The sequence below is a fragment of the Typopeltis vanoorti genome, chromosome 21 (assembly GCF_054136105.1).
Source record: "Typopeltis vanoorti isolate ZY-2024b chromosome 21, IOZ_Tvanoo_1.0, whole genome shotgun sequence".
Classification (NCBI taxonomy): domain Eukaryota; kingdom Metazoa; phylum Arthropoda; class Arachnida; order Uropygi; family Thelyphonidae; genus Typopeltis; species Typopeltis vanoorti.
The window spans coordinates 69,274,051-69,298,256 of record NC_143569.1 but is presented as its reverse complement, the minus strand read 5'-3'; the positions used below and the strand labels follow the sequence as shown (position 1 = coordinate 69,298,256).

At 36.1% G+C, this 24,206-nt stretch overlaps 1 protein-coding gene across 1 annotated transcript in view; it reads left to right on the top strand.

Annotated features, from left to right (window-relative positions):
* Oseg5 (intraflagellar transport protein Oseg5) overlaps positions 1-24,206 on the top strand; it is a 158,406-nt gene that overhangs the window by 19,674 nt on the left and 114,526 nt on the right. Inside the window, exons 4-6 of the mRNA XM_090410923.1 lie at positions 9,751-9,860; positions 15,805-15,894; positions 21,381-21,518. Of these exons, the coding sequence (XP_090267049.1) occupies positions 9,751-9,860; positions 15,805-15,894; positions 21,381-21,518 (338 nt within the window). The remainder of the gene's footprint in view (positions 1-9,750; positions 9,861-15,804; positions 15,895-21,380; positions 21,519-24,206) is intronic.

Here is a 24,206-nt window from a genome sequence, read left to right as displayed (position 1 = left end):
CACACTTTCCTCCAGTTGATGAGAGTGATCATGAAGTGATTACCTGGGTTGCAGCTAGCCATATGCAGACTTCTGTGAGGAAAGAATATATGTGGAATTATAAGGCTGGTGATTATGACAAGCTTAGGAGACAGCTTGGAGCTATAGCATGGAATGAGGAGTTGAACAGTAAGGAAATAAATGTTGCTTGGAAACTGACAAAGAAATACGTAACAGCATCGATGTTTGAATAAGGCAGGTGTAAAATGGATGAATGAGGGGCTTAAGCATGAAATCTGGAAGAAGGTACTTTGGAGGCAGTACAAGATGAATAATGGTAATAATCAGTTACATGAAGAGTATGAAGAACAAGTCAGGAGAGTGACTCAGTTAGTAAGGAAAACAAAGGCAATATGAGCAGAAATTGGCAAATCAGGTGAAGAAAAACTAGAATTTTTTTAGATATACGGGGCAAGTAGAATGATTATGGTAAGATGATGTTGATGGATGAAAATGGTAGGCATTAATATTATTTAATTATAGCTTAAGTCAGGCTTCTTTTTAAAACATCGGAAGTTTTTAGAATGCTTTTTGATTAAAATATTTTGCACATAATCATTCCTGGTCATAATTTCCTTTCTGATAATTTTTTACGAAAATTTTCATAGGGATTTCATGAAAAAGAATAGATTTGTATAGGTGTAGTCCACAGTCTCAGAAAAGTTTAAGAAACACTGCCTGAGACAATTAAAATATCTGGAAGAAAATTGCCAGGGAGATTGTTTAAAAGTCAAAGCTGGGTAACTGGAAGGAGGCCTCCACATCACCTTTTAAGGAATGTGGAGAACTGACAGGCTTCAGACATAATGTCCAATTCTCACCTTCTCATGGCCCACCCCACATTAGTAGGTATCTATCTGGATACTAAATGAATGAGGATTGGCTGGCAGTTTGGGACTTAGCTGACCAATTATTTTCTTATTAGCTTAAACCAAAATCCACAATGATGTAAAACAAGACAGAATTTCATGCTGGCTGGAGTTTTGCCCTGTTAAACAAGGCACCAGTTATTTTCATCATGATGCCAAGAGAGAATGCTGAAAAGTCAGCTACTCGAACAAATCCCAATTCAACATCTGCAGAGTTCAAGATTGGCACCATCAACATAAGAAGCATCATTAGAAAAGAAATGGAACTCGCAGAAGAATTTGATAAGTACCAGATCATTGTGGTTGGCATTACTGTAACAAAAAAGACAAAAACAAATGAGATTCATCAGAGCAACAAATGCAAGATGTTATATTCAAGCAATGATGATAAGGAAAATGAATGAATAGTTATGGTATTCAACAATAAATATGAGGATAACTTGAATGGCATGCAGTATCAAGCAGAGTGATATGGGCATATATATCAGAATAGGGAACTGTATAATGAGACCTCAATTTCTTCTTCAGTTCTGCTAAGGAAGAAATTGAGGAATTTTCCCAGGCACTGGAGAAGACACAACTAAAAAGCAACAGTTGGTGCATGGAGATCTAAACAGCAAAATAGGAAATGATTGCCAGATATACAGAAATGTTTAGGGAAAATTTGGAGAAAAGAGCAAGGCTAATAATAATGGTAAGTGCTTCCTAGATTTCTGTTCAGGTCATGAAATAGTTATTACTGACACCATATTCCAACACAGATATTATCAACATCATCATCAAATTCCTGACATGTATCCTCAAGGAATGTACAGGATATGATAGTACTACATGAAGAATTTACATCATTACTAACTTCCTATCTACAATTTTCCTCCAAATCAGTCTGTTACTTGTCAAGACTCCAATATTATCAGATCTTATATTTCTATCGTCTAAGGCACATTGTACCGTCTCAATCCACCTATATCTCGGTCTTCCTCTGGGTCGTTTTCCTGCCAACCTGGCAGAGAACACTTGTTTTGCTAATCTTTCCTTGCCCATTCTGTTTAAGTGACCATACCACCTGAGATTAGCTCTGCTAATGCATTCCTGGATGCCGACAATGTCAAGTTTTTTCCTAATATCCTCATTTTTAATCTGATATTGCCATTGATGCAATCTGTTCACGCTTCTAATCTTTCTCAGGACTCTCATATCTGCGGTCTCTAGTCTTTGGTCAAGTGTTTTACTTCTGGCCAGCTCTCAGATCCATAAGTTACAACTGGTTTGAAATATATTAGTCTTGTATATTAGTCTTGTAAAATAGTGTTCCGACTAATTTCTCTCTTATTCCATATGAATTTATTCAATTGACTTCCTACCATACCAGCTTTGTTGATTCTATTGTCTATTTCCACATTTCATTAACCATCTTCACTAAACATCGTGTGGTAGTTGAAATGTTTTACTCGTTCCACAGGTTCTCCGTTCACGATGCAGTTGACATTTTCAATGATTCTGCCTATTTTCATTGTCTTTGTCTTTTTATTGCTGACCTTCATACCATATTTATTTCAACAGTTATTTAATTTAGTCAGGGAATCTTGCAGACTTGTAGCGGATTAATTTAGAAGTATAACATCGTCTGCATAAAGAAAAGAGCTGACAATAACTTCTCTAATTCTGATATCATGTTTAATACCACTTTCCTTCATAATGTGATCCATATAGATAATGAATAACAGAGGAATAATGTACATCCTTGTCTCACACCAGATTTAATATTAAACCATCTTCTGTACACCCTTCAATTCTAACTGCCAACTTACAACTCAAATACAGACTAAGTATTGCTTGTTATAATGCCCCATTGACACCATATAACTATAGCATATTGAATAGCTTCTCTCTCGGCACCTTGTCATATGCCTTTTCCAGATCATCATCATCATCAAATTCCTGCCATGTACCCTCAAGGGGTGTACAGGATATGAAAGTACTGCAGGAAAAAAAATTACATCATTACTAACTTCCTATCTATCATTTTCCTCCAAATCAGTCTGTTACTTGTCAAGACTCCAACATTATCAGATCTTATATTTCTATCGTCTAAGGCACTTTGTCCTGTATCAATCCACCTATATCTTGGTCTTCCTCTGGGCCGTTTTCCTGCCAACCTGACAGAGAACACTTGTTTTGCTAATCTTTCCTCACCCATTCTGTTTAAGTGACCATACCACCTGAGATTAGCTCTGCTAATGCATTCCTGGATGCTGGCAATGTCAAGTTTTTTCCTAATATCCTCGTTTTTAATATGATATTGCCATTGATGCCATCTGTTCATGCCTATAATCTTTCTCAAGACTCTCATATCTGCAGTCTCTAGTCTTTGGTCAAGTGTTTTACTTCTGACCCAGCTCTCAGAATCCATAAGTTAAAACTGGTTTGAACACTGTCTTGTATACAGCTAATTTAGTGTTCTGACTTATTCCATATGAATTTATTCAATTGATCTCCCACCATACCAGCTTTGCTGATTCTGTTGTCTATTTCTATATTTAATTTACCATCTTCACTAAAAATCATGCCTAAGTAGCTGAAATGTTTTACTTGTTCCACAGGTTCTCCATTCATAACACAGTTGACATTTTCAGTGATTCTGCCTATTTTCATTGTCTTTGTCTTTTTATTGCTGACCTTCATACCATATCTATTACAACAGTTATTCAATTTAGTCAGAGAATCTTGCAGACTTGTAGAGGATTTATTTAGATGTATAACATCGTCCACATAAAGCAAAGAGCTGACATTAACATCTCCAATTCTGATATCATGTTTAATACCACTTTCCTTCATAATGTGATCTATATAGATAATGAATAACGGAGGGGATAATGTACATCCTTGTCTCACACCAGATTTAACATTAAACCATCTTCCTGTACTACCTTCATTTCTAACTGCTGACTTACAACTCAAATGAAGACTAAGTATTGCTTGATATAATGCCCCATTGACACCATATAACTGCAGCGTATTGAATAGCTTCTCTCTTGGCACCTTGTCATATGCCTTTTCCAAATCGACAAAACTTAAATACAGATCTTTGTTATATTCCCATGCTTTCTCGACTATTTGTCGTAAAGTGAAGATCTGATCCTGACAGCCTCTATTTGGCCTGAATCCAGCTTGTTCTTCACCCAGCTTTTCTTCCACAATTCTTCTCGACTGTTTCTCAAGTATTCTTGCATAGATCTTGCTGGGAACACTCAGTAGGGAAATACCATTTCTGGTCAAATATCATCTACTCCTGCTGCCTTTCCACATTTCAAGCCTTTGATGGCTTTTTCTACTTCAAGTATGGATATGTATTCCTGACTGCATGCCTGGTCAGTGTTTTTTATCACTGTGCCGTCATCACTGCTTGTTTCATTTAGCAGTTTTTCAAAGTAATTACTCCATACTTCAAAGATATCTTTTTCTACCGTTTTCATGTAACCTTTATCATCTCTATCTCCTTTTACAGCACTCTTTCCTCCATTTCTAAGCTTCTTCAACAACCTCCAGAATATCTTACTACCTTCTTGATATTTATTTTCTATTTTCTTGCCAAAGTCCTCCCATGACTTTTGTTAAGCTAGTTTTACACAGTGTTTAGCATTCTTGCATTTGTCTCTGTATTCTTTAAGAGCACAAGCTGACTTATTTGCCAGGAACTTTTGATATGCTTTCTTCTTTTCCTTCATTGCCTCTTTAACTTCCTGTGTCCACCATGGAGTTCTGATTTTTCTATCCTTGCAGACAACTTCACCACATGCCTCCCTAGCTGAATCAATAATGACTTTCTTCGAGGCTTGCCACTGAATCTCCAAGGTTTGATTCCTGTTCTCACACTCTTTCATTTTTTCTTCAATAATCTTTGTGTATTTTAATCTACAGTTCACATCAGAGAGCTGCTGAACTTTTATTCACTTTAAAACTTTCTTACATGCTATTCTTTTCAATATGAAATTCAATTTTATCTTGCTGAAGACTAAATAGCGATTACTTCCAATTTCAAATCCTCTGCACACTCTGGTGTCCTGCACCAGGGAGAAAACATCACTATCAACAATAACATAGTCAATGAGACTTTTCTTATTCCTTGCCTCTTCTTTCCATGTAAATTTGTGCACATTTGGAACATGGTGTTAGTAATAACCAGTCCATGTCCTGAGCAGAAATTCAACAGGTATTTGCCATAATTATTAGCTTTACTCTTTTCTCCAAATTTTCCCAAAATATTTTTGTATGTCTCACAATCATTTCCTACTCTGCTATTTAGATCCCCAACAAAGACCAATTTTTCATTGTGTCAGTTGCTTTTTCTAAAGCCTCAAAAAATTCCTCCACTTCTACCTTAGTAGAACCTTCTGTGGGAACATAGGCACAAATAAGTCTCATTGTCCAATTCCCCATTCTCATATTTGCCCACATTACTCTACTTGAGACTGATTGCCATTCAAGAAGATTAGCCTTGTATTTTGTGTTGAATACTATGGCTACTCCTTCTTTTCCTTGATTCTCATTGCCTGAATATAACATTTGTATTTATTGCTCAGAAAGATCTCACCAGTTTTTGTCTTTTTTTGTTTCAGTCACCCCTATAATGTCGATCTGGTACTTATCTTATTCCTCAGCTAGCTCCATTTCTTTGCCATTCGGGCTTCTTATGTTGATAGTACCGATCTTTAACTCTGGTGATGTTGAGTTGGGGTTTGTTTTCAGATTTGTTCCAGTAGCTGACTTTTCGCTGTTCGCCATGGTTCCCTGACGAAAACAACGGTGGCCTTGTTTAACCGGGTGACACTCCAGCCGGGGCATGAAATTTTGTCATGTTGTACCATCATTTTTTATTTTGGTTTAACCAATAACAATACAATTTGGTCAGCGAAATCCCAAATTTCCAGCCCATCCTCGTTCGTTCAGTATCCAAGTAGATTCCCAACAGGGTGCACCACGAGAAGGTGAGGATTAGAAATTAGGTCAGAAGCCCTAGTCGGTTCTCTGCATTCCTTTTAAAGGCTATGTGGAGGTCTCCTATGCTTTCTCGACTATTTGTCGTAAAGTGAAGATCTGATCCTGACAGCCTCTATTTGGCCTGAATCAAGCTTGTTCTTCACTGAGCTTTTCTTCCGCAATTCTTCTCAACTGTTTCTCTAGTATACTTGCATAGAACTTGTCACGAACACTCAGCAGGGAAATATCTCTGTAATTCTCACATTCAGTTTTATTTCCCTTTTTATATATGGGCACTATTAGAGCTTTACTCCAATCATTGGGAATTCGTCCCTCTGTCCAGGCTTTCTGAACTATGCAGTGCAGCCACTGTAAGACTTTTATACCACCATACTTCAGCATTTCTGGTCGAATATCATATAGTCCTGCTACCTTTCCACATTTCAAGCCTTTGATGGTTTTTTCTACTTCAAGTATGAATATGTATTCCTGACTGCATGCGTGTTGAGATTTTTTTACCACTGTGCTATCACTGCTTGTTTCATTTAGCAATTTTTCGAAGTAATTACTCCATACTTCAAGGATATCTTTTTTTCTGTTTTCATGTCACCTTTATCATCTTTAACTCCTTTTACAGCACTTTTCCTCCATTTCTAAGCTTCTTCTGATGAAGAAGCTTAGAAATCCAGAATATCTTACCATCTTCTTGATATTTATTTTTTATGTTCTTGCCAAAGTCCTCCCATGACTTTTGTTTAGCTAGTTTTACACTGTGTTTCACTTTCTTACATCTGTCTCTGTATTCTTTAAGAGCAAAAGCTGACTTATTCGCTTTAAAACTTTCTTACATGTTATTCTTTTCAATACGAAATTCAACCTTCTCAAGACTAAATAGTGATCGCTTCCAATTTCAAATCCTTTGTACACTCTGGTGTCTTGCACCAGGGAGAAAACATCACTGTCAACAATAACATAATCAGTGAGACTTGCCACAGATATGATTACAGTATTTAAATTAAGGGGATATTAAATCCCGCATTGTTTTAAAACCGAATAAAACATGCCAAATATAGTAAACTATAAAAATATCGGCGAATACTAGCGTGAGCCAATGCAAGTAGTCCTAGTACATAGTACAATACCGGGCAACTCGTTGCAAAGGTGAGTAAAGTTCTGATCGCTATTCTTTGGTATTTTCCATAATGTAAAAACACTTCCTAGGATATGTATGCTGTTATTACATTATGGTAGGAGGTCACCACCCAGACCGGTTTCAGCCTTTTTTGAGGCTTCATCAGTGAGTAGCTAGACCAAATTAATACCAAAGGGTATTAATTTGATAATTATATAAGGATAATAAAAAGGTAATTACTCACCTTTGCAACGAGTTGCCCGGTATTGTACTATGTATCATAACAAGCTTTGCCTATGTAATTATAGATTGTTTATTTCTGGAATTTTCCATTTAATATTTTCGGACTGGGGTTGACTGCGGAGAACTGAAACTGCGGAAAGCAATTCTCTGGGTAGGGGGGGGAGAGACTGTGGTGTTAAGGAGAAGGAAAGCTGTGAAAGTGACGATTTTAATATATACATTGATGGAAGCAAAACTGAAGGAAACGTCGATTGTTCTTTCATTGCATATTACAGACAGTCCATTATACAGGGATACTGCTCTAGGCTGAATCCTCCTCTGTTCTAACAGCCCAGCAGAATAGCTTGCTATAGTTCATTCGCTTATATATCTCCAGGAATCAGAACTCAGCACCTCTCATCAAAAGACAGCAACAATTTGCAGTGACAGTAGAAGCACTATAGATGGCATAAAAAAACAGAACAACAACATAGTGTTAAGAGAACAGACAAGAAATCTGGTTTGGAATCTCACTCTAGAGGGATGGGAAATCAAGTTCTGCTGAGTGAAGGAGCATACTGGGGTAACAGGAAATGAGAGAGCAGATCAGCTGGCTAAAGAAGCAGCTAGAAACAAGTTACAAAAAGTACTTGAAAGCTGCTAAAAAACACTTGCAGAAGAGATAAGTCTAAACATATGGGAAGAATAGAAAACATCAAAAAACAAATCAACAACAAAAGAATTCTTGCCAAGTATCAGAAGCATAAAAAATATGCCATCTCTCTAGATTTTATCAAGCTACTCATGGGATATGGAAAATTAAGACAGTACCTACCCAGATTCCATATCCTGGAATCACCATGCATTTGTAGTCTGTACCTTCAACAGACTGTCGGTCACATACTTTATGACTGTCAGCTACTGAACTTCATTCGGATGCTCCTAATACAACAATCATCACTTCTGGAGTCAAGTGGCCAATGTCAAAACAGAGACTTATCCAGTGGCACACTCAGGATTTAATTTTTTGGCCAAGTTGATTAGATGATTTGAGAATACACACTACGCATCGCATACAACCTGTGATGCTCCTAATACAATACATCATCACTTCTGGAGTCAAGTGGCCAATGTCAAAACAGAGACTTATCCAGTGGCACACTCAGGATTTAATGTTGGAGGAGGGAGGCCAAGTTGATAGATGATTTGAGAATACACACTATACATCCACTTTTGGTGCCAGGTTATTTTGCCCCCTAGGCACAGTTTACATGTGCACCCCTTATTTCATAAACTAAAATGTTTCTAATTGACATTAAACAAAATAAAATTGTCTTTCGGGTTACATTAATAGGGCTTTTTTAATTAATTTGAAAATTCTTTGTTATAATTCATTTACAAAAAAAGTTATAAAATACCGAAATCTAATATTTTAAAATGTTAACGTTTTAAAATATTTATCTTAACTGAATTTTAAATAGCAGTAAGTTCAAATCATTTAGGTAAGGAACAAAAAAGAACCAAGAGTTAAATAGTAAAATAGTGTGATGTGTGAGGGATAAGGAAAAAGAATCGATACCTAAATCATATATCCCTATTTAATTTTGATATTTTAGTAAAGTATGAATAAAGCATAGCTTGAAGTTTTGTGCCCCTTCACGGCTTGCACCCTAGGCGGTTGCCTAGTTTGCCTAAATGGTAGCTCTGGCCCTGTATGCATTGCATACAACCTGTGATTGAGCAGCTGCAATGATACCCGTTATCTCCTCTGGCCTTGCTTGGGCAAATGAAGTAACGCTCAGTCTGCCTGAGCACTACTTTGTTCACCTTATGTTCATAGCTGCCATGATTCCCGAGAGCTATAGGGTATTCCCACCTTATGTGACTGCTAATTCATAAGTAGTATAGAAATAGAAGGCACGACACAACATAAATTTTAATTAGAAAGAGATTTTTGGAAAATTTTCTAGTATTTTTTTACCTTTTTTCTTTGCCAAGGGCCCCTTCCCCGACTTATCCAAAAGTTTTACTTGTAATTAATTAATTTTGCCAATAAGATCAACTTTTAGTCATTTTGTAATGTAACATAAATTACTGATATTGTGTGAATTATATAGTGTAAATATATGTACATGTAAAAATATAAATATGGATGTAAAGGTTGGAATTGTAGATGTAAAAATATAAATATAAATGTTAATCAGCTTGGAAGCTACTTGTAATATATGCTTTGTATGCAATGGAGCATGTAGGAAATAAATTACCTATGCTGGGAGGGTTACTTTTGGGTGCAAAATGCAAAAACACACACACAGAGAGAGAGTTGAATTCTGTCAATGAAAAAATAAAAATGAAAATTCAGTCAATTGTAAATAAAGCACTTAGATATGTATTTATTATATTTGTTTATGAAATGTTAATCATTTAGCTACTTTTAATATGCATTATATTATATATTTATTATTATTTTATTTTATATATTTTTATTTATTTATCAATTTTTTGTAGGTTTTCCAGTATATTCAGTAGCCTGGAGTCCCAATGGTGACCAGGTGTTATACACAGTTGGCTGTCATCTAGTTATTAAACCTCTTCAACCAAATTCAAAACCATTACAGGTATTTGCATCCTTAATAGATACAGCCCCTACTGAGAAAAGAGGTGTCTGCATTTTTTTTTTTTTTTTTTTAATAGGGAAAAAAAACAAACACTTGGTATTATTGGTAGAAAGTTTTGAAAAATTCACTGAACAAATTACTGATTGAGATTTATGTCGGAATTAGAAAAGTTATGTTATATCTTTTATTATTATACTATTTAAAGGATCATTCAGATAAAAACATTCATCTGTTACAGAAAAAAAGTTGTAATCTCACCATTTATTTCTGTTACTTTCATACCATCATCTCGAACTTATTTGCATTTTTACATATTCTTTATCTATAATTCGGATAGCAAAATATTAAATTAAAAGCTACATATGCATATTCACAACAAAGATTTTTATGCACAATGCATTTATTTGTATTATTTTTTAATATAAATCCTTCTCATGAAAGATTGAAGAACCTATAGCAATACCAGCCATATGCTGATAAATTTTATCAGTTTAGTTTTTAACATGATTTTTTTTTAGAAGAGCTAATGGTTATATGGTTGGTAGGGAAAATTTCACGAAGAAAGCTGTTCCACAGAATAGAGACAGTTAGAATGAAGGAGGAAGAGGAGGAGGTTTGGTATATTTGTCAGCCTAGTGATTAACGTATCTACTCTCCAACCCACTGTCTGCAGGTTTGACTCCTACTGTGCGCAGCATGGATGTTTGTTTTTGTCTTTTGGTAAAGATGAATTTCATTGCCCAATGTGAGACCACTGTCCCGCTTATTCTAGATCTGAAGTGGCTTGGAAAAGTTTGTGGTCTCTAGAGTAGGGTTTCCAGATTATGTAAAAAAAAAAATATATATATATATATATATGATATTAATAAAAATAGAAAAAATCATTAGCTGATTCACAGTTCTAGTAGGTTTACAACCTTTCTTGAATGTAGGAGTCACAGAAAGGAAAAAAACAAACAAACATGAATTTGAAACAATGGAAGAATTATGGATGCCAGTCACCAGAGCAGCACCCATGAAATTACCTGTAGAAGAGACATAATCCAGCCAAAAGGCTGCGACTTTGAATCCTGCCATGGACATGGATATTTGTGATGGTCTGTGAAAATACTAGTGGTGGTGGGCGGTAAATGGCTATGGTGTAGTTGCGGTTCGTTGTAGGTAGTGGAGACAGAGAGTTGTAGAGTAGGTGCCCTCCCTCGATGAGCCTTTGGACTCCCTGGAGGTGTCACGTAATAATAATAAAATAAATAAAAAAATATATATATATCATTGATGATGGTTGCATGAATCACTGAAAGAGGGATCATTGACTTCCATCTTGTCTTGACCTCCTTGCCCTTTCCTCCTTGTAGTCTATATCCCCCATAGTTGAAGTCCCCCCCCCCCCATAATAATTTCTCAGCCTGCACTCATTGTGCTCATCTGCCAATGCATGGTATCCATATCTTCCTCTGGATCCCCAGTTCTATAGTAGCAACCAACAATATATTTTGTCCTATTGGCTCTCTATCTCACATTATATAGACTCAAAATAAATCTCCTCCTTCAGATCTAAACTCCTCCTTAACTTCTATTTTTGTATATTGAAGTTCTTCATTTTATTTTATTTTTGTATATTGAAGTTCAGCTATAAAATAGTAATATCCCACCTTCTGTCATATTCTCACTATTCTCTCTGAAAATACAATATCCTTTACACTCTATCTCTATATAATTTTCTGTCACCTAGTTCTCGCTGATGCCAATAATTTTTGGCCAAGTCAAGCCGACCAATGCCCAAACTTTTCTCCTTTATTTCTGATATGTACATGCATTTCATCATTCCCTTTGGCCTACAGCTACTCTTTCATACTGTCATTACCAACTCATTTAGATTTGAAACCAGTGAAATTGCACCCAGCTGTTCATGATTATTTCTACACTCACACTCATTTGTCCCAGAGATAGCTAGATACATGATTATTTGCATTCCCCCCAATACTTCTAATTTCCCTAAATTTGTACTTCCAACCTCTCACTGAACAATACCTTCTTCAAATACTTGTATATACCTGGTGTACTGCATTCAAATGCAGTACATCATGTATATACAAGTCATTTTGTTCATCAAATTCATTCCATACATCTATAAACTGCACACCATTTCTCCTGCACAATCTTATTGACTCATTTGCAATCATGGTCCTTCTCAATTCTGTCCCATCATACTGAGGCAGCATTCTCACAAGCTTTACTTTGTCACTCTTCGTTTTCACTTCTTTCAGCAACTCACAACTCTTTCATATCCTCTCTCATTGCATATTTGTCACCTTTCAAATCATTTGTGCCTACCAAAAAACAATCAACTCTCACTTTTTACTTCTGTATACTAACAGCTTCGCTAACATCCTTGATCTCTGCACCTGGAAAATATACTTTTGTAACTTTCTCATTAAATACACTTCTTATCATCATATCTCTGTACAATACCTTCTCCTTGCTTCCAGTTTCTCACACTTTTATACTTTTCCCATTCACTTTTTCTTTCATCCACCCCCCCCCCCTGCCCTCTTACTATACCACATGCCTGTCATTTCTCCAGTTGCTCAAGCTCACTTTTTGTCTTGTGAACGACTCTGCAGAAGTGCACTAGTTCTCTCTTCACTCACACTTCATCATTCACGTTACATTCAACTACTTCTTTCATGCTTTCATATTTCATACACTATCATTCACTCCTTCTGCTACATTCTTTACAATGCTTTCTCTATCCAACCTTACATTGTTAATATTAACTAATTCTTTGTCTCACTTTTGACAAAACTCACATTTTATGCATGCACTCATGAAACATTTCTGATTTTCTGTCTCTCTCTCTCTCTCCCTACTCTTGCTCTGTACCACAAACCATTAATCAGCAATGAGCATATTGAACACGTCGCAAAATTGCTTATTTTCTTTCTATTTCTCTCTTCACTCACACTTCATCATTCACATTACTTTCAACTACTTCTTTCATGCTTTCATATTTCATACAGTATCATTCACTCCTTCTGCTACATTCTTTACAATGCTTTCTCTATCCAGCCTTACATTGTTAATATTAACTAATTCTTTGTCTCACTTTTGACAAAACTCACATTTTATGCATGTACTCATGAAACATTTCTGATTTTCTCTCTCTCTCTCTCTCTCTCTCTCTCTCCACTCTTGCTCTGTATTGCAAACCATTAATCAGCAATGAGCATATTGAACACGTCACAAAATTGCTTATATTGAAATTATAGATTATTGTTTTATGCGGACGATGTTATACTTCTAAATAAATCCGCTACAAGTCTGCAAGATTCCTTGACTAAATTGAATAACGGTTGTAATAGATATGGCATGAAGGTCAGCAATAAAAAGACAAAGACGATGAAAATAGGCAGAATCGTTGAAAATGTCAACTGCATTGTGAATAGAGAACCTGTGGAACAAGTAAAACATTTCAGCTACTTAGGCACAATTTATAGTGAAGATGGTAAATTAAATATGGAAATAGACAACAGAATCAACAAAGCTGGTATGGTAGGAAGTTAATTGAATAAATTCATATGGAATAAGAGAGAAATTAGTCAGAACACTAAATTAACTGTATACAAGACAGTGTTCAAACCAATTTTAACTTATGGATCTGAGAGCTGGATTAGAAGTAAAACACTTAACCAAAGACTAGAGACCACAGTTATGAGAGTACTGAGAAAGATTATAGGCGTGAACAGATGGCATCAATGGCATATCATATTAAAAATGAAGATATTAGGAAAGAACTTGACATTGTCAGCATCCAGGAATGCATTACCAGAGCTAATCTAAGGTGGTATGGTCACTTAAACAGAATAGGCGAGGAAAGATTAGCAAAGCAAATGTTCTCTGCCAGGTTGGCAGGAAAAAATCGTTGTCAAGGTCTTGGAGAAAGTAGCCAAGGGAAAAATACAGGAATGGATTGATGAAAATGAGATACTGTACGGGGGACAGCATGGCTTTCTGAAGGGTAGATCATGCCTCAGTAACTTGCTCAAGTTTTATAACACAGTGACGGCTGAACTGGATAAGGGTAATGGGTTTACAGTGATACTGCTGGACCTGGCTAAGGCATTTGACAGGATACCACATGGAATTCTAATCCGTAAACTACACCATATGGGAATGGATATAGGGTTGGTGAGATGGATAGGTGGGTGGTTGATGGAGAGATATCAGAGAGTAGTTTATTCAGGAGTAGAGTCCAAAAGACGGCCTGTGACTAGTGGTGTGCCGCAGGGTTCTGTTCTTGGACCACTGCTGTTTAATTTGTTCATTAACGATATAGGGAAGGATCTAAGATGAACTGTTCATTTGTTCGCTGATGATGCAAAGTTGGGTAGGGCAATAGTGAATGCAGAAGATGTCAAAATCTTGCAGGACAACTTGGATAGATTGGAATTCTGGGCTAAGGAGAATGGATGTCAATTTAATGTGACAAAATGTAAGGTTATGCATTTTGGGGTGAAAAGATTAGCAGCAGTATACCACATTGGTGGAACTATACTCCAGGAGATTAATGAGGCCAGGGACTTGGGAGTGTTGGTGGATAGGGAGATGAAGTTTAGGGGCACATTGCAAAAGTAGCTAAATCAGCTCATCGACTCACTTGGTTGTTGAAAAATACTTTGACGAGCAGAGACAAGCAAGTTATTGTACCTCTGTACTGACCCTTGATAAGACCTCATCTCGACTACTGTGCCCAGATTGGGTCACCTAGGTTTCTTCTTGATGGGGAGGAGGTGGAGAGGATCCAGAGGCGAGTGACCAAGTTGATAGCAGGTCTATGGAATGAACCTTATGAGAACAGGTTGAAGAATTGTGGGTTGCAGAAATTAGTTGATAAGCGGAAAAGGGGAGATATGATTGAGACATAGAAATTGCTGAAGAGTTTCTATGGGATTAATTCAGAGGATATTTATGAGATCAGGACTGGTGGTGGGAGAACTAGGGGACACCTATGGAAGCTGGGAGTGTGGTTAGCAAGGGTGTTAGAGCTGGGTTCTTTACTTTTAGAGTGGTAAATGAGATAAGCTGCCAGAGTCTGTTGTGGGTGTGCTATGACAGTGAGTGAGTTCAAGGCAAGGTATGATAGATACTGTGAGAATGTTGTATAGTTGTTTGGACATGATGTTTAGGGCCTCCCTCGATGAGTCTAAGGACTTCCTGGAGTCGCCCGTAATAATAATAATAAAAAAACGACCCAGAGGAAGACCAAGATATAAGTGGATTGATACTGTACAAAGTTCCTTAGGTGATAGAAATATAAGATCTGATAATGTTGGAGTTTTGACAAGTAACAGACTAATTTAGAGGAAAATTGTAGATAGGAAGTTAGTAATCATGTAAATTTTTCATATAGTACTATCATATCCTGTACACCCCTTGAGGGTACGTGTCAGGAATTTGATGATAGAATATTGAACTGCCATTTTGGCAGTCTCGACCCATTTTTTCATATTCATTGGTGCAATGTAGAATGCTGCTTAGATAATCTCACATAATAAGAATCGCACCTAAACATACTAAACTACACAATCTAAAATAGGGAAAATACCACCAATAATGTTTTATTTTAGTAAATAATTTAATATTTACTAAAATAAAAATGTCTATATAACTCATGCAATGTTACTGTTGCTTCAAAGGATAACATTAGCAACCTCGAAATTTGGATTTGGTCTCTCCAAAAATAAAGAGAGAAAAATATTTGTAAATATAGAAATATTTCCACTTATTTGGATTCTAATCCAAATATTTAGTTTTGTTTCTTTAGAATGCTTTTCACATGTTAATTTCTATCATAATAAAAAATGAAAATTGTAAATGCTGTATGAATTATATTATGTAATGTTATATTAATGATTGATTATATACAGATTTTTTTTCTTGCTAGTGGAAAGCACATGAAGGTGTGATATTAAAGGTTTCTTGGAATGCCAACAATAATTTAATATTGTCTGGGGCAGAGGACTGTCGTTACAAAGTTAGTAAGATGCATCTTAATATTTAATGTAATGTATTAATATAGCTGTTATGCTGGTATATCTATATTTATAAAATGATAGAGATATGCAATTATAGAAATATCATTAGTGCGGTTAATCCTGCAGAGGTCATGGTAAAAAAAATTTCAGTGTAGGTCGCGAGTATCTGCAAAATACATTCATTACCAGTATGTGCTAAAATGCGATAAAACTTTAAAAAAATGCTGCAAATATAATACATGATGGTTTATTCATTTTCAGTTACAATCTAGATATTGAACAAAGAAACAAAGAAAAAACAACAACTAAACCAATACTATACTGACATCGGAGTTCACAGTATCTCTCAGATACAGTTTACTAACAAATATCATTTTCACTTTCGCATTCGACTCTATCATTCTCTTCATCGGACTTGAGTAACAAAATCGCTAAATCTCCTCAACATCTGATGGATTATCCAATCGATGTATTTTTCCAGCCATTTTCAATGGTAAACAAATAAATAAAAAAAACTAAACCAATACTATACTGACATCGGAGGTTGTAAATTGACTGCATAAATTGTGTGGAATATCACTCATAATATATATGCATGCATGACTACTCATGACCTTCAAGCTATACACTCGATATGTGTAAGAATATTTATATTAAGCAATATGTTTGTATCTGTCAGATCAGCTGCGACTCTGCAGAGTTAAAAGTAAGTTAAGAATAATCTTATTTCTATATGGGGTGCTTAAGGGTCAAAGCTATATAACTGAGAGGAGACCTCCACATAGCCTTTAAAGGAATGCGGAGAACCAAACAGGCCTTCTGACCTAATGTCCAATCCTCACCTTCTCGTGGTGCACCCTGTTGGGTATCTACTTGGATACTGAACGAACGAGGATGTGCTGGCAATTTGGGATTTAGCCAACCAAATTGTATTTTTATTGGCTTAAACCAATATACAAAATGATGGTACAACATGACAAAATTTCATGCCGACTGGGGTGTCGCCAGGTTAAACAAGGCCCCCGTTGTTTTCGTCAGGGAACCATGGCGAACAGCGAAAAGTCAGCTACTGGAACAAATCTGAAAACAAACCCCAACTCAACATCACCAGAGTTAAAGATCGGTACTATCAACATAAGAAGCCCAAATGACAAAGAAATGGAGCTAGCTGAGGAATTAGATAAGTACCAGATCAACATAATAGCGGTGACTGAAACAAAAAAAAAACCAAAACTGGTGAGATCTTTCTGAGCAATAAATACAAAATGATATATTCAGGCAATGACAATCAAGGAGTAGCCATAGTATTCACCACTAAATGCGAGGCTAATCTTCTTGAATAGCAGGCAGTGTCAAGTAGAGTGATGTGGGCAAATATAAGAATGGTGAACTGGACAATGAGACTTATTTATGCCTATGGTCCCACAGAAGGTTCTACTAAGATAGAAGTGGAGGAATTTTTTGATGCTTTAGAAAAAGCAACTAACAAATGAAAAAGGAAAAGATTGGTCCTTGTTGGGGATATAAATAACAGAGTAGGAAATGATTCTCAGACATACAAAAATATTTTGGGAAAATTTGGAGAAAAGAGTAAAGCTAATAATTATGGCAAATACCTGTTGGATTTCTGCTCAGGACATGAACTGGTTATTATTAACACTATGTTCCGACATAAAAATGTGCACAAATTCGTATGGAGAAAAGAGGCAAGGAATAAGAAAAGTCTCATTGACTATGTTATTGTTGATAGTGATGTTTTCTCCCTGGTGCAGGACACCAGAGTGTACAGAGGATTTGAAATTGGAAGTGATCACTATTTACTCTTGAGCAGGATAAAATTGAATTTATATTGAAAAGAATAACATGTAAGAAAATTTTAAAGAGAATAAAAGTTGAGTACCTCTCAGATGTGAACTATAGACTAAAATACACAAAGATTATTGAAGAAAAAATGAAAGAGTTTGAGAACAGCAACTAAATCTTGACGATTCAGTGGCAAGCCTTGAAGAAAACACTGATTGATTCAGCTAGAAAGGCATGTGGTGAGGTTGTCTGCAAGGATAGAAAAATAAGAACTCCATGGTGGACACAGGAAGTTAAAGAGGTAGTGAAGGAAAAGAAGAAAGCATATCAAAAGTTTCTGGCAAATAAGTCAGCTTTTACTCTTAGAGAATACAGAGACCAATGTAAGAAAGCTAAACAAAAGTCATGGGAGGACTTTGGCAAGAACATAGAAAATAAATATCAAGAAGGTGGTAAGATATTCTGGAGGCTGGTTGTTGAAGAAGCTTAGAAATGGAGGAAAGAGTGCTGTAAAAGAAGTTAGAGATGATAAAAGTTACATGAAAACAGGAGAAAAAAATATCCTTGATGTATGGAGTAATTACTTCGAAAAATTGCTAAATGAAACAAGCAGTGATATCACAGTGTTAAAAAACACTGACCAGGCATGCAGTCAGGAATACATATCCATACTTGAAGTAGAAAAAGCCATCAAAGGCTTGAAATGTGGAAAGGCAACAGAAGTAGATGATATTCGACCAGAAATGCTGAAGTATGGTGGTATAAAAGTCTTACAGTGGCTGCACTGCATAGTTCAGAAAATCTGGACAGAGGGATGAATTCTGGATGATTGGAGTAAAGCTCTGATAGTACCTATATATAAAAAGGGAAATAAAACTGAATGTGAGAATTACAGAAGTATTTCCTTACTGAGTGTTCCTGGCAAGATTTATGCAAGTATACTTGAGAAACAGTTGAGAAAAATTGTGGTAGAAAAGCTTGGTGAAGAACAAGCTTGATTCAGGCGAAATAGAGGCTGTCAGGATCAGATCTTCACTTTACAACAAATAGTTGAGAAAGCATGGGAATATAACAAAGATCTATATTTAAGTTTTGTCGATCTGGAAAAGGCATATGACAAGGAGCCGAGACAGAAGCTATTCAATATGCTACAGTTATATGGTGTCAATGGGGCATTATAACAAGCAATACTTAGTCTGTATTTGAGTTGTAAGTTGGCAGTTAGAATTGAAGGATGTACAGGAAGATGGTTTAATATTAAATCTGGTGTGAGACAAGGATGTACATTATTCCTCTGTTATTCATTATCTATATGGATCACATTATGAAGGAAAGTGGTATTAAACATGATATCAGAATTAGAGTAGTTATTGTCAGTTCTTTTCTTTATGCAGACGATGTTATACTTCTAAATTAATCTGCTACAAGTCTGCAAGATTCCCTGACTAAATTAAATAACTATTGAAATAAATATGGTATGAAGGTCAGCAATAAAAAGACAAAGACAATGAAAATAGGCAGAATCATTGAAAATGTCAACTGCATTGTGAACAGAGAACCTGTGGAACGAGTAAAACATTTCAGCTACCACACGATTTTTAGTGAAGATGATTAATGAAATATGGAAATAGACAATAGAATCAACAAAGCTGGTATGGTAGGAAGTTGACTGAATAAATTCATATGGAATAAGAGAGAAATTAGTCGGAACACTAATTTACACTAATATACAAGACAGTGTTCAAACCAGTTGTAACTTATGGATCTGAGAGCTGGTCAGAAGTAAAACACTTGACCAAAGACTAGAGACTGTAGATATGAGAGTCCTGAGAAAGATTAGAGGCGTGAACAGATGGCATCAATGGCAATATCATATTAAAAAACGATGATATTAGGAAAGAACTTGACATTGTCAGCATCCAGGAGTGCGTTAATAGGGCTAATCTAAGGTGGTATGGTCACTTAAATAGAATGGGCGAGGAAAGATTAACAAAACAAGTGTTCTCTGCCAGGTTGGCTGGAAAACGACCCAGAAGAAGACCAAGATATAGGTGGATTGATATCTTACAAAGTGCCTTAGACAATAGAAATATAAGATCTGATAATGTTGGAGTCTTGACAGGTAAGAGAGTGATTTAGAGAAAAATTGTAGATAGGAAGTTAGTAATGATGTAATTTTTTTCATGTAGTACTATCATATCCTGCAATCCCCATGAGGTTACATGGCAGGAATTTGATGATGATTATTTCTTTATTTTGCTTGTGCATGGGATCAGTTTCTATATATTTTTATTTAATTGCTAAATATTTGAGAGTATCTGACAGAGAGAAATTATAAAGATATTTTTCCTTCTAAATAGGTGCAAAAAAAGCTAAAATAATTACACTAAATATTGTCATCAAATAAACTATTATATGTTAAATTTCAATAAAGCAGTTGTATTTGTTACTGATTAAAGTAAATTTTAATCAGTATCCATTTAATATTTGTGAATTTGAAGAAGTATGTTTTCAACTTTAATTTCTTTTTAAACATGTAGTTAAATTATTAATTGTCAAACTAGAGTGGATGAGGCTGGATATTAGACTAGTGCATTGGATTATGGATTGGCTGTCTGATAGGTATCAACAGGTGTGTATGGGGGAGCAATATCCCAGAAGAGGAAAGTCACTACTGGTGTGCCTCAGGGGTCTGTTTTAGGGCCATTGCTGTTTTGACTTGTATGTTAATAATGTTGGAGAAGATTTGAATGGCGATATTTAGTTGTTTGCAGATGATGCAAAGTTGGGAAGAAACTATGAGGAGTAGAGCAAATGTTGCGGCCTTACAAGAAGACTTGAATAGATTGAATGAATGGGCATGGGAGTGGAGATGCCAGTTCAATGTTGCAAAATGTAAGGTTTTAAAATTTGGAAAGCAAAGATAGAATATAGAATTAACTCTTGGTGGGGATATATTGTTGGAGGTAGAGGAAATAAGAGATCTTGGGATGATGGCGGATAAGGATCAGAAATTTAGAGGGCATATTGCCAAAATTGTGAGGACAACACAATGAATTCTGGGAATGATGCAGAGGACACTGACTTGTAGATGTAAGGCTATTCTGGTTCCATTGTATAAAAAACTTTGATTAAGCCTCATATGGACTACTGTACAACAATTTGGTCATCTGGTTTTCAGAAGGATGAAGAGATGTTGGAAAGGGTCCAGAGGTGACTGTAGTTTCTGACCTCTGGAATGTCGAATATGAGCAAAGATTGAGAACAAACAATTTACAGAGTCTAGTGAATAGGAGGAAGAGGGGAGATATGATAGAGACCTACAAGTTAGTAAGGGGTTGTTTTAGGATTAATGTTGTGGTTTTTCATAAAATGGTGTGAGATGGGTAGAGAACAACAGGTCATCCCTGAAAGCTTTATAAGGAGGGTGTGAGTAGGTTTGTTTGCATGGAGAGTTGTGAATGATTGGAATGCTTGAGAGTGTGTCTGCAGAGAATTTGAATGTATTTAAGGCACAGTATGATGAATTATGTGTGTGTGTGTATGACAAAAGGGACCTCCTAGATGAGTCTGTGACTCCATGGGGTCTTGGGATGATAATAATAATAATAATGTAAACATGCATATTAAATTCATGTCAGAGCTGGCAGCAGTTATTTTAACATCATTGCTTTTCTTATAGATATGGGATAGCTATGGGCGAGTACTTTATGTCAGTGCTGTACACGAATATCCCATCACATCAGTTGCATGGGCTCCTGATGGAGAACTTTTTGCAGTTGGATCTTTTAATACACTTAGGCTTTGTGATAAAGCTGGAGTAAGTTTTTATTATGACATTTCTTCCTTTCTATTTTAAATATGAATTATTAAATTTCAAAAAAATGATATACTGGTAATTCTATTGTTTAGGAATTTTTTTTAAATAATAATAATAATCATATGATGATACACGGCCGTGAGTCCCCTTTATGGGGAGGTGTGGCACCATCTCATCACCCCCAAATTTTATCCGGACTCCGGAACCATCATAGCTGACAAATCAGACCTATGGCTAGATCAGTATTCCTGACTGTAATCCGTGTGTGTCCATGGGGCCGGTTTGCCTGCTTGCGGGATGAAAAACCCTAGATAAACTGGTGGTAAAAACCTGCTGTCTACACCCAAGACCGGCTGACTTGGCTATGGAGGAAGATCCTTAGCTCCTCGTGTTGTCGACGGGAATCAAACCTAGGACACTCCTTCCCCAGGCATATGGTTGCGAAGCGCATAGCCACTAGGCTAACCGCACAGATTTTTTTAAAAAAGAACACTGACAGGTTTCAATGTCTATCACCATCCTGATGACCATTGAAATGGTGGCATCATCAGGATGAATATATATACTATAACTAAAAAAAAAAAAAAAGTTTCATTGCTAGTAGTGATGTACGATAGATAGACAAATCCCTTGTGCATTGGATCATCATAAAAAACTATGAACACTTACAGCAGCTATGTTTTTAAAATATATAAAACAACAAGAAATAGCAGTTTGTTTGTATGCACATATATGCCCTAGTTAGCATAGTGGACAGCAATATGCAGTATCAAATCCCACCATCAACATGGATATTTGAGTAGGTGATAGCTGATTTTCATTATCTAGTGTGAAACAACTACCTTGCTTATTAGTGGCCTGAGATGATTTGAAAAGTACCATGTTTGTCTCTGCAACTGATCAGTTGCAGAGATAATTGATTTACAGTGCAAGCCATTGCTAAGCTGTTATATAGGTGTATACTTGATGCTATGTCATTTACTGTAATAACATTTTGGACATTTTTGAAATGCACATGAAAAATGTTACAGTAAATCATATCATCACTGGAAGTTTATCAACAGTAGCTGTAGAATTTTGATGGCTTGATTTCCACCACGATACCAACCACAAATGAACTAGGTTTAGTTTAGATAGCAGTGGCTTGTCAGCAAGGGTACTTGAGGAGGTATACCATAAGGGTACCATGGTAAACTTTTTAGTTAAAAGCTTAGAATATTTCCTATTTTTTTTACTTATTTTCCTATTTCCAATATATCCTATATTGGAAATAGGAAAATAAATATATAGGACATATCCTATATTGGAAGTATATGACTTCTGTATTACTTCAATCTTGGTATCACTTCTGGGTCTGCCTCCTACTGATAGAATATCAGTGAAGGTCAAAACTTCCTTCCCATAATGCTTATCAAAAGGATCTGTGCTTTGCATTATGAGATACTAAGGCAATTAATATGAAGTCATTAGCCACTATATACAGCTAGCCTAGTCATGAAGATACTTCATGCACAAACTTTGTTTGCTTACACTTGGATTAAACAAGAATATAATTTTTTGGAATCTTGAATTTAATTTATAACCAATGGGGAAAAACTTCAAACTACTGGTAAATGAGTGTAAGTAATCTCAGTATAGAGTAAGAGTTTACTAATCATTTCAGCAAACTCTCTCACTATAACAAAGTATTGTAAAATCTCAGGGGTGCTTAAGGGTCAAAGCTGTATAACTGAGAGGAGACCTCCACATAGCCTTTCAAGGAATGCGGAGAAACGACCAGGGCTTCTAACCTAATGTCCAATCCTCACCTTCTCGTGGTGCACCCTGTTGGGTATCTACTTTGATACTGAACGAACGAGGATGGGCTGGCAATTTGGGATTTAGCCGACCAAATTGTATTCTTATTGGTTAAAATAAAATAAAAAATGATGTACAACATGACAAAATTTCATGCCGGCTGGGGCGTCGCCCGGTTAAACAAGGCCCCCGTTGTTTTCGCCAGGGAACCAGGGCGAACAGCGAAAAGTCAGCTGCTGGAACAAATCTGAAAATAAACCCCAACTCAACATCACCAGAGTTAAAGATCGGTACTATCAACATAAGAAGCCTGAATGGCAAAGAAATGGAGCTAGCTGAGGAATTAGATAAGTACCAGATCGACATAATAGGGGTGACTGAAACAAAAAAGACCAAAACTGGTGAGATCTTTCTGAGCAATAAATACAAAATGTTATATTCAGGCAATGACAATCAAGGAAAAGAAAGGGTAGCCATAGTATTCAACACAAAATACGAGGCTAATCTTCTTGAATGTCAGTCAGTCTCAAGTATAGTAATGTGGGCAAATATGAGAATGGGGAACTGGACAATGAGACTTATTTGTGCATATGGTCCCACAGAAGGTTCTACTAAGATAGAAGTGGAGGAATTTTTTGACGCGTTAGAAAAAGCAACTGACACAATAAAAAAGGAAAAGTTGATCCTTGTTGGTGAACTAAATAGCAGAATAGGAAATGATTGTGAGACATACAAAAATATTTTGGGAAAATTTGGAGAAAAGAGCAAAGCTAATAATAATGGCAAATATCTGGTGGATTTCTGCTCAGGACATGGACTGGTTATTACTAACACCATGTTCCAACATAAAAATGTGCACAAATTCACATGGAGAGAAGAGGCTAGGAATAA